Raw genomic sequence first — 18,709 nt, forward strand, 5'->3', positions numbered from 1 at the left:
TTTTTTTTTTTTGAGACGGAGTTTCGCTCTTGTAGCCCAGGCTGGAGAGCAATGGCATCATCTCGGCGCACCACAACCTCCACCTCCCAGGTTCAAGCGATTCTCCTGCCTCAGCCTCCCGAGTAGCTGGGATTACAGGCTTGCACCACCATGCCCAGCTACTTTTTGTATTTTTAGTAGAGACGGGGTTTCACCATGTTGGCCAGGCTAGCCTCAAACTCCTGACCTCAGGCGATCCACCCGCCTCGGCCTCCCAAACTGCTGGGATTACAGGCATGAGCCACCGCACCCAGCACTTGTCATTTACATTAGGTATATCTCCTAATGCTATCCCTCCCCCTTCCCCCACCCCACGACAGGCCCCAGTGTGTGATGTTCCCCACCCTGTGTCCAAGTGTTCTCATTTTTCAACATCCTTTCATTATAAAGTTGATGAGGAAAAAAACTGGTTTCATTATCCATCATTTAATGTTAAGTGGGAACTTACTGTATATTATAGAATAAAGGAAACAATACACTAATGTAATTGGAGCCAAAATTTTCCCTGTAAGTGATGACAGATTAAACATAAACATATAAAAGAAGTGAAGACAAAAGCTCTATACTGCTAAATTTGGACTGGAAATACTACATAAACTCAGGATTTCTAATGTCCTTTTTACTTTCATTTACTGAAGCCTGATATATATGAACTCATGACATAATGAACTCTTTATTTTCTACACAGATGCAAATATTTCCTAGCTTTGTCCACTGAAAAAGGCCCAGAAGGAATAATACGCCAGCAGCAGGTAGGCTTTCCAAAGTCCAAATATAACTGTTAAAAGAAACCAGGAGTTTTAAAGAATTGGGTGACTCCAAATCTTGAAATAACAGAGGTTAAAAAGTGAGACTATGGCAGGTGCTAGATGCTTATGTCAACAGGACAGGAGCTGGCTCGAACGGGCTCTCCCTGGCCAAATTTGAAAAATGTCAACATCAAAAAGAATAATGACTATTACTCATTCTAACAAATTGAATCAGAAAAAATCAATCCATGAGTCCACAGTGATTCCAAAGAGTAGGAGGGAGGGAAAAGAGAAAAGAAGAAAAGGCCAGGCATGGTGGCTCATGTCTGTAATCCCAGCACTTTGGGAGGCTGAGGCAAGCAGATCACTTGAGGTCAGGAGTTCGAGACCAGGCTGGCCAACATGGTGAAAACCTATCACTTCTAAAAATACAAAGATTAGCTAGGTGTGGTGGTGGGCACCTGTAGTCCTAGCTACTCGGGAGGCTGAGGCAGCAGAATCACATGAATCTGGGAGGCAGAGGTTGCAGTGAGCTGAGATCACGCCACTGCACTCCACACTCCAGCCTGGGCAACAGAGTGAGACTCTGTTTCAAAAAAAATAAAAAAATAAAAGAGAGAGAAAAAGGAAGAACAATCCTTTTTAATGAGGAATACTGACTAAAATAATGTAAACAGAATGAAAGAATTACAAAAATCATGATTTTGTAATCATGGTAATCACAGTAAAGGTCATCAACATATTCTAAAGGATGTAGGAGTATTGGGGAACAGAATAATTATAAAGTGCCCAAGTAACACATCATAGATAACTAAGCAACACAGGGTGAAAAAATATTACTTTTAAAATGGAGCAATCTGGCAGTTCCCACCCACCCAGGTGGGACAATACTGACACTGGACCTCCTGCCTCCCTAGGTGACACAATATAAAGGACAACACCAGTGAATGTTTAAACTCAGTCTCCTCAACTCAAACATTTCCAGTTTACGGGAAATAAAGGGATGGAGAAATAACTTAAAGCCATGGGGAAGCAATCAGACAAATACTTAAAGTAAGACATTTATGAGAAATCTGGCCTGGATACTTCAAAAAGTTATTGTCATTAAAACAATGATAGTACTTGTTCTAGATTAAGAGACTAAACAGGTTTAATCAAATGCATCATATGATGACTGTATCCTTGTTTGAAAAAAAAAGCATCTATGAAAGATGGGAAAATCAGAGTAATTTGAATAAAAACTAGAATAGAAATTTGAATAAAAAATATTTAGGATGTGTTGATATTCTCAGGCATAATAAAGATATTAGTCATATCTAAGAATGCCTCTTTTTAGAAGATGCATGTTTAAACATTTAAGGATGAAGTATCACAATATGGTAGCTTTCAAACAATTCAGAAAATAAAAGGAGAGGAAGAGAGCCAGAGTGAGGAATGACAGCCAGCAAGACAGCAGGACAGGAATGACAGTGACACCAAGGGGTGAGAGACCAAGATCAACCAAGTGGGCTTAAAAAAGGACCAAGATGGATAGACGGAGATAGAGATGCAAAGACTGACAAACCAACAGGTACAGAGATGATCTGAGGTGGAGAGACAGAGGTGGAAAGATCAAGAGAGAGAAATAAGGCAAATGTGGCAAAATATCAAAAATCAAAGAATCTACATGGAGAGTATAGGGTTGCTTATTGTACCCATTCATTTAACTTTTCTGAAAGCTTGAAATTTTTAGAATGGGGTAGGGGGTGCTGACATGAAGCTCAAGAAAAAATGAACACACTTGAACTTGGCTCCCTATGAGACTGTAAGTAAGCGAGGATTATGTCTTACTCATTTCTGACGTCCTGGTACCAAGCACAACATTTAACATGTAGGGTGACCAGCAAATACTTACAGGAAGAATAGAGAACCACTTTTATTTAAAGTACAACTAATACATATTGAGCCCTGAGCACGTGCTGGGCAGTACAAACAGCTTTTCATCCCTGATCTCATCAGATCCTTGCATCAACCCTGCTGTGGCTGTTACTCTTATCCCACATTAGTAATGGGGGAATGTGGGTACTGGAGGTTAAGCAATTGCCCCAGGCCACAAAGCTACCCAGTGGCCAGGCAGGCTTTCCAGTCGTTTGTCTCCAAAGCCTCCGTCTGACCTTAGTGCTATCGTGCAGTGAGTTCTCAGAATTCAAAATGCACATAACATACATCTTGGACTTGTGTAAAATGCATGGTCCAGGGCCTTGACGACAGCTCTGGTATAGACTAAGAAATGTCCACCTTTAAGGGGCACCCCAAGATAACTATGATGCCAATGGGACACACACCACATTTCAAGAAATGCTGCTCAAGGACAACACGGAATGACAGAGGACAGGTTCCGGAAGGGTCACTGGGGTGCGCTTTGGTCGAGCAGCCAGTAAATTGTGACTAGTTGTGAACAGAACAGGTTTATTTTCAGTAAAATATAATCTTCACCACAAAGTGCAAATCACTAAGGACAGATGAGGTCGTTTTACTTCTGTGCCATCATAACTGACAAAAGTAATGAAATAAAATGGTGTCTGAACACCTCAACCCTGAGCACAAATGTTTGTGAATATTCTGATTGCTGATCACTTACAAGTTGATATCAAAAACAATATTTGATACTTTCTAAAAGAAATACATTTTGGTAAATATTTTTCTGCAAAAAGCGAGGCTCCCTTCATTTCAGGGTTACCTCTGAGGTTAAAATGGTTATCAGAGATATGTATATTTTCTAACTTCTGAATTAATCTTCCAGAAAAGAATAAACTTCGACCTTGTAAAGAAAGCTACATAGACAAGAGCTTCATAAGTCAAACATGAACAGAAGTTGAATCCAAAGACTTTATAATTGTTAGTTTTAAAAGTCGGCCGGCACAGTGGTTCATGCCTATAATCCCAGCACTTTAGGAGGCCGAGACAGGCGGATCACAAGGTCAGGAGATCAAGACCACCCTGGCTAACACAGTGAAACCCCGTCTCTACTAAAAATATAAAAAATTACCCAGGCGTGGTGGCCGGCGCCTGTAGTCCTAGCTACTCGGGAGGCCGAGGCAGGAGAATGGTGTGAACCCGGGAGGCGGAGCTTACAGTGAGCCAAGACCGCCCTCCAGCCTGGGCAAAAAGAGCGAGACTTTGCCTCAAAAAACAACAACAACAACAACAAAACCAAAGTCATGTTACTGGCTTATGCATTATGCACATTCAGTCCTCATAGTAAAAGCAATGCTAAATTAATGCTTAACCTCTAACACACTATAAAATTCAAAATAAATGCTAAAGTCAATACCATCAATTTTTCCACCAAATAAATACACACCTTTTCTTCAAAGGTTCTATTAGACTCTGATAGAACTTCTTGTTGAGAAATATCTTATTTACTGAATGCTAACTCACATCTCCCTTTGTCCCAACACACTGAGACTATAAGTGTCCTTTATTCCTTTATACATAATTATAATACTAACCCACTTTGCAAACATTTTAGAATAATTATTCTATTGTAATCAAACCCCTTTTTATCACGTGCTGATCCATCCAGAGTCTATTATGCTATTACCCTCAGGACAAACTGCAAAGAGTTCCAAGATTTCTCTCCAGGAAAACAAACAGCCAATAGCCAAAGACCAAACTGACTAGAATATAGGGCCTTCTGCCTGAATATTTTTAGACCAGAGCAATAAATACTGTGAATCTATTTATATGGTTAAAGCCAACCAGTCATTCACTATGTGCAAATGGCTGTTTAATTATTAAACAAGCAATTTCCCTTAAATAGGTTTGTTATAATCTTTAGACTATAAAGACTAAGAATACTGCTTGTCTATTGGCCATGTTACTTTCAATAAGTAACATCTCAATGAGATTAAAATATACACAAATATCTGTTCACATTCCTTCCTCTGTATTCTCAACTCTCCATGCTACTAAGTATAAACCTCTCGCTGTAACCCTCCTAGTTTTCTGTTTACAAAAGACAAGATCCATAACATCACCCAACAACCAGGGTCCAAGTAAACTTCTTACCATAATAAATACCTTAAACGTCAAATTCTTTTACTTCTAGACAGGCCAACTTTCTTATTCTTATTAGCTAATAAGCAGCACATTTTCTGTTTATGTTTATCTGAGAAAGACATCTACGCAGGACAGAAATTTGTAATGTACCCCTCACGCTGCAACTGGAGTTTGCCTGTACAAATCACTAGAACTGAGAGTAGTGTGAAGGACTGAGTAGAGACTTCAAGGAAGATGAAACACAAATAAGTCACTCTGATACAAAAACTCCAACACGACTTCTCTTTATTTTGGAAGTCAGACTGGCGCCTATCTAGGTGCAGGAGACACTATCAGATGTCTGCTGTGCCTGCCCAGAAACGAGGGTCTTGACTCTTCTATTTTGTTCTTGCTCTCTAGTCACAGAAGAGGATACCTGAGTGAATTAGGCCAGTAAGATGCTCTCCTTGGGAATTCAGAACTGACTAAAACAGTAGTCTCTGACTGGATTAGTCCCTGGAGGACAGTGAAATTATTCAGGCATTGTGCCACAGCCACCCCTCCCATGTGCACTTAGCAGCACACAAAGCCACTCTCAGATAGAGACCGAAGTGGGTGCAGAGAGAAGTCCCTGGCTTCCCAGGAGTCTTCCACTTTTGTTCCCTGTTATTTATGAGGCCTGGCTCCACTGTCTAGCTTCTAAAAGAGAGGTACCTATCTCCCTATAACAAATTCATTCATTCATTCATTCTTCAATCAAGAGTCTGTTTCTTGAAGCCAGAGTCCAAATTAATGTAATAGTTAAACAGGATACTGACCACTCTTATTTTGGATTTCATAAAAACTGCTGAGAAACAAAATATTACTTTGTATTGAAAATTAACCAGCAGTTAATTCACTGACCATATGAAAGGAACCTTACTATGATGACAGAAGTAATATACCAAACACAGAGTTTACAGTTTAGGAAGAGATATTAGGAAGAAGGTCAATTAAGAAAGTGAAAATGGAGGCCGGGTGCGGTGGCTCACACCTGTAATCTCGTCTCTGGCAGATGAGAAAGAGCAAGAAGAACAACTAAGAAGCAGAATTAAGAACTTCAGTAGTACAATTTTACGTAGATTTCATTCCACTAGCTTCGCATAACCAAACAGTGTAAAAAGCATCTCTGTATTGCAGGGGCCGGGTGCGGTGGCTCATAGCTGTAATCTCGTCTCTGGCAGATGAGAAAGAGCAAGAAGAACAACTAAGAAGCAGAACTAAGAACTTCAGTAGTACAATTTTATGTAGATTTCATTCCACTAGCTTCGCATAACCGAACAGTGTAAAAAGCATCTCTGTATTGCAGCACAGAATAAAAACTGAAGCTCAAAATGCTATACTCTTTCTAAAGGCATGTAAGGGTTTAATTCAAAACTGAATAAGAAAGAACACCAGTGTTTATTAAAGGTATTACTGATATACACTCTAAAAGTACTAAGTACTATAGAATTGAAAACTTTTCCTCCTTGGTTTTAACAATTTTAACTATTCGGCAATATCATGTCGGTGTTTGGGTTTTTGTTTTTTTTTTTAAACATCTCTCATGCCTCTATTTGTAAAACATCTGGTTCCTCCTTTACTTTTTATTTAGTTATGCTTCATCTCTTTAATATAGTTGTGATTTTTTATCTTTTTACACAAAGTATACGTACCATATATAAATAATAAATTTTTATTTTTCAACTTCTCTTGGAGGCACAATTTTTTTCCCTAAATTGTTGCTGTTTAATTGCCATTCATAGCTAGAATGTTCATGCTTGAAAACTTGCCACAATCCCAACTTAAACTTTCAACAATTAACAGACACAAAATTGAATATTCAAGCAATGTTTTTACTACTTCTAGGCTGTTTCCTTGCTATCTTTAACTATATCTTAGCTTTAGTTGGCCTGTACTACCCGTTGTCCTCTTTCATACAATGCTTCCTTCCACCAACGGAAAAAAGAAACAGAGGAGTGAACTAATCAATTTTCAGTTAATTTGTGTCTTGATGCTGGAGTAGAAAATAAGATTCAGGCCAGGCACGGTGGCTCACGCCTGAAATCCCTTTGGGAGGCTGAGACAGGCAGATCACAAGGTCAGGAGATCGAGACCATCCTGGCTCACACAGTGAAACCCCATCTCTACTAAAAATCCAAAAAAAAAAAAAAAAATTAGCCAGGCGCAGTGGCGGGCGCCTGTAGTCCCAGCTACTCCGGAGGCTGAGGCAGGAGAATGGTGTGAACCCAGGAGGCGGAGCTTGCAGTGAGCCGAGATCACACCACTGCACTCCAACCTGGGTGACAAAGCAAGACTCCATCTCAAAAAAGAAAAAGAAAAGATTCAAAAGCAAGCATTGTTCTCACTTAGGATCCCATTAGATATTAATATTTTCAATTCATATCACCATATCTTATCAGAATTTTTTTCCTTAGATGAAAGATCCTGGTTGGTCTGGTTTTGGTATCAACCAAAACAAGTTATTCAGGTCCACAGTTCATTTAAATGAACACCTGGAATATTAACTTTTATAGACACAAAACAGAGAACCTAAAGTGCTTTATAATTTCTTTAATCTATTCACAACCACTAATGATTAGGTAGACAGTAAAGTCATTCTTAATTTGAAAATTTTTTTTTAAAAAGCACTTACATATCATAGCATATCATGGTAAAAATGATAAAATGGTAATTGATACATATTAAAATAAGTAATTGAGCATTATATCTAACCTAGAAATTTAAAAACTATTTCCTTAACTAAAAAGAAAGTGGTGGAATTTAAATAGTAACAAGAAACTTTCACACTTACCAGCTTCTCAATTTCTGATTCAAGATTCTGTATACAGTCAAGTTTTCTCTTGCGACAGCGCTGTGCAGCAATTCTGTTTTTACTTCTTCTTCGAATATCATGGATACAATCCAGCTGTTCTGGAGTAAGCTTGTGCATTTTCAACAAGGACTGAAAATCATTTCGAGACAGTGAAATTATCCGTTGTGCATTGAATGGCAGTTTTACCTAGAATATGAAATAAATATTACTAATTATTGCTGTATTTTATAATTATACTCAAACCTAGGAAGATGAAGGTATACATCTAGGTTTTTCAGAGAACTTATTTTACATTAAAGAAAACATAGGCTTCTATTCCCAATTTCTATACAATCCATTATAATAAAAACTGATAATCTAATTTATATTTATGGTCTATTTCAAAAGACAAATACATTAAGCAGTTTTTTTTTCAGCAAATCAAACATATTAACACAAATACTGACATACGTAAAATGTACAGACAGAATTTATTTTACTACTGCATGTTAATACACAGACGTTTTTACTCACCCCAAAAATAAAATCTATTTTATTTTTTCAATGAAATGACTATGCAGCATTGGTTTGATATTAGTATAATTATGCTAGTAATTTCTACAGCATTTCAGAAAATTTTTCTGTCAAGAAAATGTTAGCCTCACATAAATCACTCTAAAAGATACACATTTCACTTGCCAATATAAAAAAAAGTTACAAAAGTCTTATGAATATGTTAAAGTCATTTCGACATACTTAAATTTGGAAAAAGAAAAAGAAACTTTTTTAAAACAAAATTGTGTGGGTATAATTAATTATCAAAAATGTAAATGAAACACAGGTCGGTCTGGCAACCTACTTAACTTACCTTTTAAACTTATAGATATTAGTTACATAAAATGTTTTAAATTAAAAAAATTTTTGATATTCTTTTTGTAGTAATTCCAAATGCTACATTTATAATGTCATAAAAATCTATATATAACCCATGCATACATACTACTTCTTAATCACCAATCCCTCTCCTTCCAAAGCCAAGATTATTTTTAAAAAAGAAAGCCCCTTTCAAAGCCATGCCTGTAATCCCAACAGCTAAGAAACCAAAGAAAATGCCAAAGAATGGGATGCAGAGAAATTGGAATCCTCATACACCTGTGGGAAAACAGTGCAGCTGCCATGAGAATGGTATGGAGGTTCTTCAAACCATTAAAAATCATAGCACTGTATGTCCCAGCAATCTCACTCCTGGGTATTTATCCAAAAGAATTGCAATCAGCATCTCAAAGGGATATCTGCACTGATCTACACATATTTTTTTGGAGACAAGGTCTCTGTCATGCAGGAGTACGGTGGCACAACCTAGGAGGTTGAGGCTGGCTTACTGCAGCCTCAACCTCCTAGGCTCAAGCGATCCTCTCACTTCAGCTTCCTAAGTAGCTGGGACTACTGGCACATGCCACCATGCCTGGCTAATTTTTGTATTTTTTGTAGAGACGGGGTTTTACCATGTTGCCCAAGCTGATCTCAAACTCCTGGGCTCAGGCAATCTACCCACCTCAGCCTCCCAAGGTGTTGGGATTACAGGCACGAGCCACTGTGCCCAGACTGCACTCCCCGCCATATTCATTACCGCATTATTCACAATAGCCACGATATGGAAACAACCTAAATGTCCACGGATGGATGAACGGATAAAGAAAATGTGGTGTGTATACACAAAGGAATACCATTCAGCCTGATAAAAAGAAGGAAATCCTGCCATTTGCTACAATATGGAGAACTTGGGAGGCATCATGCTAAGTGAAATAAGCCAAACACAGAGAAGAGTAAATCCAACATGATTTCACTTATACGAAGTAGACAGAACAATCAAACTCACAGAAACAGAGAGTAGAATGGTGGTTGCCAGGGGCTAGGCAGAGGGAAAAAATGGGGAATTGCAATTGGATGGGTTAAGTTTCAGTTATAAAAGAATAAGTTATAGAGATCTGCTGTACAATATTGTGCTTATACTTAACAATACTGCATCGTACACTTAAAGTTTTGTTGTAAGGGTAGATCCCATGTTAAGTATTCTTACAATAAACAAATAAAGCCCAAGAAAGGGGAAAAAATGCAATGGATAAAATAGAAAAATATTTTTTAAAAAGAACGTAAATTGTGATTATAAAGAGAAAAGTCAACTATTGAAAGGCAAACAAAATCATAAAATATAAAAACAAAAAAAGAAAAAATATTTTAATTAATATATTTTTTGGAAGGAACTAACAGGCCTTTATCATTATTGGACTTATAAGTAATATTTTATAGAAAAGATCTATCAAATACAAACAGAATACACAAATCAAGCTTGCTTTAATATCATACCAGCTACATGTAACTCATGCTAAATTAAGACATTCATCAATAGTTGAAATGGCCAAAGGAAAATTTACAAAATCAATGGCCATGAAAAACTAGATCCAATAAACTTTACTCCACTAGAAGCCACATTCCTACAACTAATCACTGTTAAACCATTGCTCAGGGACATGTCCCAGATCTAGAGGTTCTTGTTGGCAATGAGCAAGACTGAATATATGCTGCATTTTTCCAGGAGCTATCATATAATGAGCATAGAATCATTATTCTTTTTTGTCTTGTAGCATGGCATTTGATTTAAACAATTAAATGGCCGATGTGTGAACACAGCCAATGTGTGAACCTACTTTATGGTTAATATATCTACTGGAAACAAATGAACACAGAAGTCCTTCAAACTTCATCTCTCTCTTTTGGTATTTATCACACAGTGTTTTTAAAATTTTTTTTGAGACAGTCTTGCTCTGTCTCCTAGGCTGGAGTGCAGTGGTGCAAACCCGGCTCACTGCAACCTCCGCCTCCCACATTCAAGCGCTTCTCCTGCCTCAGCCTCTCGAGTAGCTGAGATTACAGGCACCCACCACCACGCCCAGCTAATTTTTGTAGAGACGGGGTTTCGCCATGTTGGCCAGGCTGATCTCAAACTTCTGACTTCAGGTGATCCACCCACACCTCGGCTTCTCAAAGTGCTGGAATTACAGTTATGGGCCACTGTGCCCAGCCCTATCACACAGTCTTACAATTAACTTTGTATGAGTTTCCTCCCCACTCCCTGAACCTGATTATATCCCTAATGATACAAAGGGAGCTGATTCACAGTAAATCTCAATTAATGGTTATTAAAACAATGAATTAAGAACATACTCCTGCTCACCTCACATTCTTGTTCTCTGGCTGAACAGGATTCACTGTCTCCTTCGGTGTCCGTCTCAGAGTCGTCTCCCAAGCTAATGACACAAGCATAAGGGCAAGGTTCTTGCTGGGGTTCTGAAACATAATCATCGTTTCCAATTTCCAAATTGCTTGAACAGCCTTCAGTACTCAGAGTACTTATAAAAGGGCAGTTGACAGAACTTAATGTTGTGAAAGTCCTTTGACCTGGTTCTGGGCTCTCACTAATCCTGATACCTAACCAGGGACACTCAGACCGTTTCTGTGAGATCTGTTCTGAGCCATCTTTGGCCACAGCAGGTGATAACTGCATTTGGCAAGGAGTGTCCGTGTTGCAAATGTCACTCCAGAAGCCTTTTGCTAGGTGTTCCGCCACTTCTCGCTCCACACTACTCCTATCACTAGATGCAAGACTACTATCTTCCCTGGTGCCCAAGTCGGATTTCAAAGGTAAATCCTGACTTTCACCAAATGTTTTTTCTTGGACGTCTGTACCTGACAAAGGCTTTTCTGTTAACACTGCTGTGTTTTGCATACCAGCAAAATTCAAGTCACCATATTGGTCATATGTGTGTAAAAGAGACAAAGAATAAAGTCCATGAGGGTCTATGGAAGAATTGTGGGGGAAAGGAGTCACTTCTGATTTTTCAGTTGGGCACTGAGAAGCAGGATCTTTCTTCATTTCTTCAGGTTCCATTGCTAATTTACTTTCGTCACATTTTAACATCACCTGCAAATCTCTACACTCCGGGACTCCTCCCAGGCATTCATTTTCAGACGTTTCATTTGGCTGAACAGAAGCATGAATGTCTTTGACACTAGATTCCCCAGTACGAACTCTGTCAGTTCCAAATGCTTTTTGGAATTTTCTGTATTTGGGGCATAAAGAAGGCAAGGCCAGAGCAGCATCCTTCCCTAAGCACATGGACTCATATGTCTGACTGGCAGTGTCTTGTAGAGGAGGTGAGGCTTTTGCATTTCCTTGATACCTGCGGAGTTTACACTGAGGAGTCTGAACATTTTTATTTTCCAGAAATCCCTCCACTTCATCAGTTTCTAGATCCCTCTGGTCCAAAAGTGAAAGTTTAAGGTCTGTTTTCTGACAGTGTGATGAAAAGCATTTTTTTCTTGGGCATTCTTGCTGGTCTGCAGTGGAGTCCAAAAACTTAAATTTCAGAAACTGAAAGCAGGATTCCTCAATATTGTGTACACTTAAAAACTCCACACATTTGCACACTTCATCCACATTCTCTTTACTTAAAATCAGTTTAGCAGTGTAGGCAAACTGAATTAAAGGTTCAAATCCTTTAACTGTCACCTGTTGATACACAAAATAAAAACAAACACATCATTTGAAAGCTGTCTAGTACATAAAAACAAAATAAGTGGAAGAGGAATAGAGAGATATGTAACTTATTTGTGATAATTATAAAATATGTACTTTAATTTGAAGAAAACATATTCTTCTAAGAAAAGAAAAAGATCCTGGAAAAGCACGCTTTTCACAGGGACCAAACACTATTTTATAGAGTCCTCTCTTAATTGCACATGAATTATGGTTTACTCACATAAGTTAAAGACATAAGACATTACCACAATTTTCCCATGATAGTGAAAAAAAAAATCATCTATGACTTAGAGCAGGATGAACACTACCTGCCACACATACATAGTGAATCTACTGCTAGCCCAGCTCCACATGGCCACTATATTCCAAACAACTCCAACTGCTACAAGCTACAAAAGCAGAATTTTTAAGGATATAAAACAGTATCTGTAAAGCAGTTACAAAGTCTTGATCCATGGTAAATGCATACTAACTGGTAACTATTAACTTTACTGTCCAGAATTCCTAACGGTAAAAGTTTTAAAGATTCAGATTTTTAAAAGTGATCTAAGAGAAGTTATAAAAATCATGCCTCAGTAGTTTCAGCAAAAATTCATGGACTCGAAGTAACAAAACTTTAAAGTAGAAACTTGCACATATACATTAAACCTGCCTCTTAAAATGAGAGGCAAATGGAACCAGCTCCAGTACACAGAAAGCCTCATCCTGGGTTAAAAGCACAAAATTAATTTGAAACCACTGAGTTCTTATAAGAGTGGTCAAGATAATATTAATATTTGTGATTTTTATTTTTTTTTCTAAGACGGAGTCTCGCTCTGTCGCCCAGGCTGGAGTGCAGTGGCGCGATCTCGGCTCACTGCAAGCTCCGCCTCTCGGGTTCACACCATTCTCCTGCCTCAGCCTCCCGAGCAGCTGGGACTACAGGCGCCTGCCACCATGCCCGGCTAATTTTTCTGTATTTTTAGTAGAGACGGGGGTTTCACCATGTTAGCCAGGATGGTCTCGATCTCCTGACCTCGGCCTCCCAAAGTGCTGGGATTACAGGCGTGAGCCACCGCGCCCGGCCACGATCTTCTTAAAAACATAAACATGCTAAACCATGTTTAGCCTTTTTAAAGGCTCCAATAAGAAGCAGTGATACCATCAAATGCTAATGAGAATGCAGATAAACTAAATCACTCACATATTGCTAGTGGGAATGTAAAATGGTACAGACACTTTGAAAAAAACTTTCTTACAAAACTAAACATGCGACTACCATATGACCCAGCAACTGCACTCCTGGTCTTTTATCCCAGAGAAATACAAACTTAGGTTCACACAAAAACCAGTACACAAATGTTTACAACAATTTTATTTGTGATAGCCAAAAACCAGAATTAGCCTGATTTCCTTCAATAGGTAAAAAGCTACACACACACACACACACACACACACACACACACACACACACGGTACATCCATACTACAGAATATTACTCAGAAATAAAAAGGAATAAATTGCTAATACACACAAGCTGGATAATCTCAGCTAAGTCAAACAACATCAATCCTAAGAGGTAATATAGTGCATAATTCCATTTATATAACATTTTTAGAATGACAAAACTTTAGAAAAGGAAGAAAGATTAGTGGTTGCCATGGATTAGGCACAGAGGAAGGGGGCAAGGGGATGAGGGCATGGAGTGTAGGCAGGAGATGTCTGTGGTTATAAAAGGACAACACAAGGGATCTTTGTGTGTTGGCAAGTTCAGTACCTTTTCTTTTCTTTTTGAGGTAGAGTCTCTCTCTGTCATCCAGGCTAGAGCGCAGCGGCGTGATCTTGGCTCACTGCAAGTGATTCTCCTGCCTCAGTCTCCCAAGTAGCTGGGATTACAGGTGCCCGCCACCATGCCTGGCTAATTTTTGTATTTTTAGTAGAGATGTGGTTTCACCATGTTGGCCAGGCTGGTCTCGAACTACTGACCTCAGGTGATCTGCCTGCCTCGCCCTCCCAAAGTGCTGGGATTACAGGCGTGAGCCACTGGGCCCGGCTGAGTATCTTAACTATGGTGGTGGATACACAAACCTTCACAGGGGATAAAATTACATAGAACTTAACCCGCGCGCACACACACATGCTAGTATAAGCAAAATTGTGGCAATCTGAACACTATAGGAGATTGTATCAATATACTGGTTGTAATACTATACTACAATTTTGCAAAATGTTATCAATGGCGGACACTGGACAAAGTGAAAAAGAACTCTGCCTTGTTTCTTACATATGTACATGAAAACATCAGTGTGACAGTTAATATTAAATGTCAACTTGATTGGATGAAGGTTGTAAAGTCTTGTTTCTGGGTGTGTCAGTGAGGACGCTGCTAGAGAAGATTAACATTTGAGTCAGTGGACTGGGAGAGGAAGACCCACCCTCAATATGGGTGGGCACCATCCACTCAGCTGCCAGCGAGGCTGGAACAAAACAGGAGAAAGAAGGTGGGATAGGTGACTTGCTGAGTCTTCCAGCTTTCATCTTTCTCTTCTGCTGGATGCCTCCTGCCCTTGATATCAGACGCCAGGTTCTTTGGCCTTTGGACTCTCAGACTTACACCGGTGGTTTGCCGAGGGCTCTTGGGCCTTTGGCCACAGACTGAAGGCTCTACAGTGTTGGCTTCCCTACTTTTGAGGCCTTTGGACTCGGACTGGGCCACTACTAGCTTCCTTCCTCCTCAGCTTGCAGGTGGCCTATCATGGGACTTCACCTTGTGAACACGTGAGCCAATTCTCCTTAACAAACGCCCCTTCATACATACATATATCCTATTAGTTCTGTCCCTCTGGAGAACCCTAATACACTTGATAAAAATTTCAATTAAAATTTTTAAGTAAGTTAAAATAAAAAGGTCTTTAGGACAGTGAGTTATAAGGTATTTAGACACTGTCACTATAATGAAACACTTCAAATATTTGAAAACTTATGATTTACACATTAAATTAGAAAGAATGAATGAATGCATACACACATGCATGTATGCACATACCTTTCCTCCTAAATCCATGAATCAAACTTTGCTTTACTTGGAAAGTCTCATTCAATAATTTGAAAACATGAACCATAGTTAATACATCTCCATTATAAAATGTGTTGTTCTTTTTTTAAAACGATGGCTAGTTCATAGGTTGGCCTTTTTTTTTTTTACCATTTTCTTGATATTGCACCATTGACTCTGACCTCTGCCACAAAACTAACAGACAACCTGTTCCCAAAAGTGTAGCTGCAATTTCACAGAAGTAGGCACGGACAGCAACAAGCTAAACTGCAGACTTAGTTTACAGTTTATCCAACTGTATCCAACTGGGAATATCCCACACAGACCTGTCATACACAAAGGATTTCTACATTCTTTCTCCATATTCCTCCTGACTTCTATTTGTGTCCCAACGCCACAGCCTTGATACTCTGCTAGTAGCAGTTACTAACTAAAGCAAGGGATGCTGCTAAGAGTCAGCATAGCCAGCACATCCCCACCCAAAAGACAGTTCCTCTGAAAGGCAGGACATTAACAAGGACTCAAATATTTGTTGGCCTGAGCTGCACAACAGACCAGAGAAAAAGATGTATGTAAAAATAAGGCTCTATAAAAATGACACAACACTTTATTTTTTCTAATCAATACATAAAGACAAAGTCAAGAAAGAAGGGGAGACAGGACACTTATGGAGTGCCTCCTTTTCATAGGAGATGTCTTGGGAGAACGGACGTTTTATAGAACCCTAAACCTAATGATATGGTTTGGCTGCGTCCCCACCCAAATCTTATCTGGAATTGTAGCTCCCACAACTGCCACGTCATGGGAGGGACCCAATGGGAGGTCACTGAATCACAGGGGCAGGTCTTTCCAGTGCTATTCTCATGATAGTGAATAAATCTCACGAGATGTGATGGTTTTATAAGGGGGAGCTTCGCAGCACAAGTTCTCTCTTGCCCATCACCATGTAAGTCCCTTTGCTTTTCCTTCGTCTTCCACCACGATTGTGAGGTCTCCCCAGTCATGTGCAACTGTGAGCCAATTAAACTTCTTTCCTTTAAAAATTACCCAGTTTCAGGTATGTCTTTATTAGCACCATGAGGACAGACTAACACACCTAGCTACAATTGCTGATCACCGGAAAGGGCCCCTAGAAGAGAATGTCACACAGCATGGACTCTCAAAACCATGACTTTTCCAATTGCCTATAATCCACTGGGCATGTCCTGATTTGGTCATTTCATCAAAAATAACATAACAGTGGGTGTTATGTTATATCCCACTACTCAATAATGTTAACCAACATTCAAAATTAATGATTTTACATTTAAAAAACTATAAAAAAAAAAAAAGGGTTGCTGCAGAACCTGGGAAATGCTCCATAGCCACCTGACAAGGAGACTGTGCTTTATTTTTAACATTATGAACCATAAAAAACTTAAGTAAAAGTAAATTAAAATTGCCAAAAACATGTATCTCTCACCTCTTCTGGAAGAGTAATGTTCAGCTCTCCATCAGCCTGGCCTACGATTCTCGAGTGGAAGTAACTGCTGCATGCCGCCAGCACGGACCGGTGAGCACGGAACCGCTGACCCTCCACAAAGATGGTGACATCGCACAGCACATCCTTCTTCCGCTGGTCATTAAGGCTGAGTAAAACATTGGTGCTATGCACAGAAGACTCATAGGCAAAAACCGAGTTCTCACTCAGAGACATTCTGCATAACAAATGTTGTCAGGAAGTTCAGTGGAAAGCATGCTTCTAATTATCATCAACCTGCAAACACACATGCAAGATTTCACTTAAATAACATCTTGTTAAAAAATGACAGTGTCAAATATAGGCTAAGATACATACTCATTAAAACAAAAATGAAAATAAAAAATCTCCAGAGGAACAACCTAGAGGCATTTATTCAATATACTTCATTTAAAATAGGTTCTTGATGCAGTTTTTCTAACTAATTTTACGGAAAAGATTCTTGGAGTGAGGGAAGGATGAACTTTTTGAACCAAGGATTTCATGGCTCTCTGAAAGTGAGACATTACACAGTGAGAAACCACCTACTCTGAGCAAACAGATGGGAGCAGGGAATTTCTGGTGGCATCCCAATCCTATTGTTTTGAGACAGTTGAGAGAGAGAGAAGGCAGGAGAGACAGCCAGAGAGGTAAGAAGGAAGGTCCCCAGAGGTCACACCTTGGGATGAGACTGATAGTAAAACAGGCATGTGCTGTTCCACATTCTCCACGCACCATTCCTCAACATCTGATAGATGGCGAGTGAATTTAGTGTTTTATAAGAAGGGACACTGTTCTACAAAAGATAAAGTTCCTCCAACACAAAGAAGAAAATGACTGAAATGTGTCAAGCCAGATCTTGGTAGTAAGTCTTTTTATACAGTAAGATTTACTTCACACTACAAATACAGGCAAGTAAAACTACCTCATTAATAACATGCAGAAACTAGGTTTTCTCAAAATGCTAACAAAAAGTTATAATTTTATATTTTTTAAAATACACACTAACATATAATAGCCTCCAAATATTTTTTGATCACATACACACTACTGGCAAAAACAAGAGTACCCCCAATACGTCTATGCTTATCTATATTTTTCAGACATGTGCTACTATTCTGATATATATGTTCTGAGAAACACAGAAGTTCAAAGTAACAGGTTAAAAGAGAAGTTCTAATATTTTCTTCCAGCACCCTATGGCCGGAAGGGATGACACTGTGAGGAGCTTATTGGCCTTTATCCGTGTGATGCCTCACGGTAACATCCCTGCGTCATTCACTTCTGTTCTCCTGACACATGGGAAGCCTTCAAATGGTCAGTGAATGAGTAAATGGTACTGCTTTCAGATTTGCTACATACTCCAAACAAAAATGAAAGGAGAAATAAGGACTACTGAAGTTCAGTCCCAAGGTTAAGGATCACAGCTTATTTACTGATTCAGCATACCACACAAAATCACCGGTAACTTCAAAATTAAACACTAGAACTAACTCCAGTTTGGGCCCATACAAGAATATAAATTTATTTTTAGCAATTAGTCTTAATACTTCAGTTATCAACACAAGAAATCAGTGTTAAGAATAATAGGGAAAACCATCAATCAAAGAAGTTATGTATCTTTTGTGGGTGGCACCACACACAGACCACTGCCCTCTTCTTTCTTCAAGACTATACCCTGCCCAGAGCACACTGCCCTCCCAACCAAGCCGGACTCCATGGCTGACCACCTGCCCTACTATGTCCCTGTACCCACGCTCCCAGCCTCCTTATTCTTTCCTGGTATCTAGGATGCACACCCTTCAAAACTATACTAATCTTACTTTTATAGCTCATCATTCTTTTGAACACAGCACTGGTGTCATAAATTCACAATGCGCAGTCGCAGGCTCTTGGTACTGTTCACCAGTTTTCTGGTATGTCTCTGTCTCCTGT

The 18,709-nt window shown here is 39.1% G+C and overlaps 1 protein-coding gene across 3 annotated transcripts in view; it reads right to left on the reverse strand.

The window, feature by feature from the left end:
- The window catches only part of BACH1 (BTB domain and CNC homolog 1), a 47,871-nt gene that overhangs the window by 8,261 nt on the left and 20,901 nt on the right, over nt 1-18,709 (reverse strand). For all 3 annotated transcript variants that reach the window (XM_032176203.2, XM_032176205.1, XM_032176204.2), the window contains exons 2-4: nt 16,739-17,032; nt 10,877-12,211; nt 7,642-7,848 (exon numbers count right to left, since the gene is read on the reverse strand). In XM_032176203.2, coding sequence (XP_032032094.1) covers nt 7,642-7,848; nt 10,877-12,211; nt 16,739-16,972 — 1,776 coding nt within the window. In that variant the 5' untranslated portion in view covers nt 16,973-17,032. The remainder of the gene's footprint in view (nt 1-7,641; nt 7,849-10,876; nt 12,212-16,738; nt 17,033-18,709) is intronic.

Source organism: Hylobates moloch, unplaced genomic scaffold (genome assembly GCF_009828535.3).
Source record: "Hylobates moloch isolate HMO894 unplaced genomic scaffold, HMol_V3 SCAFFOLD_14, whole genome shotgun sequence".
Classification (NCBI taxonomy): Eukaryota; Metazoa; Chordata; class Mammalia; order Primates; family Hylobatidae; genus Hylobates; species Hylobates moloch.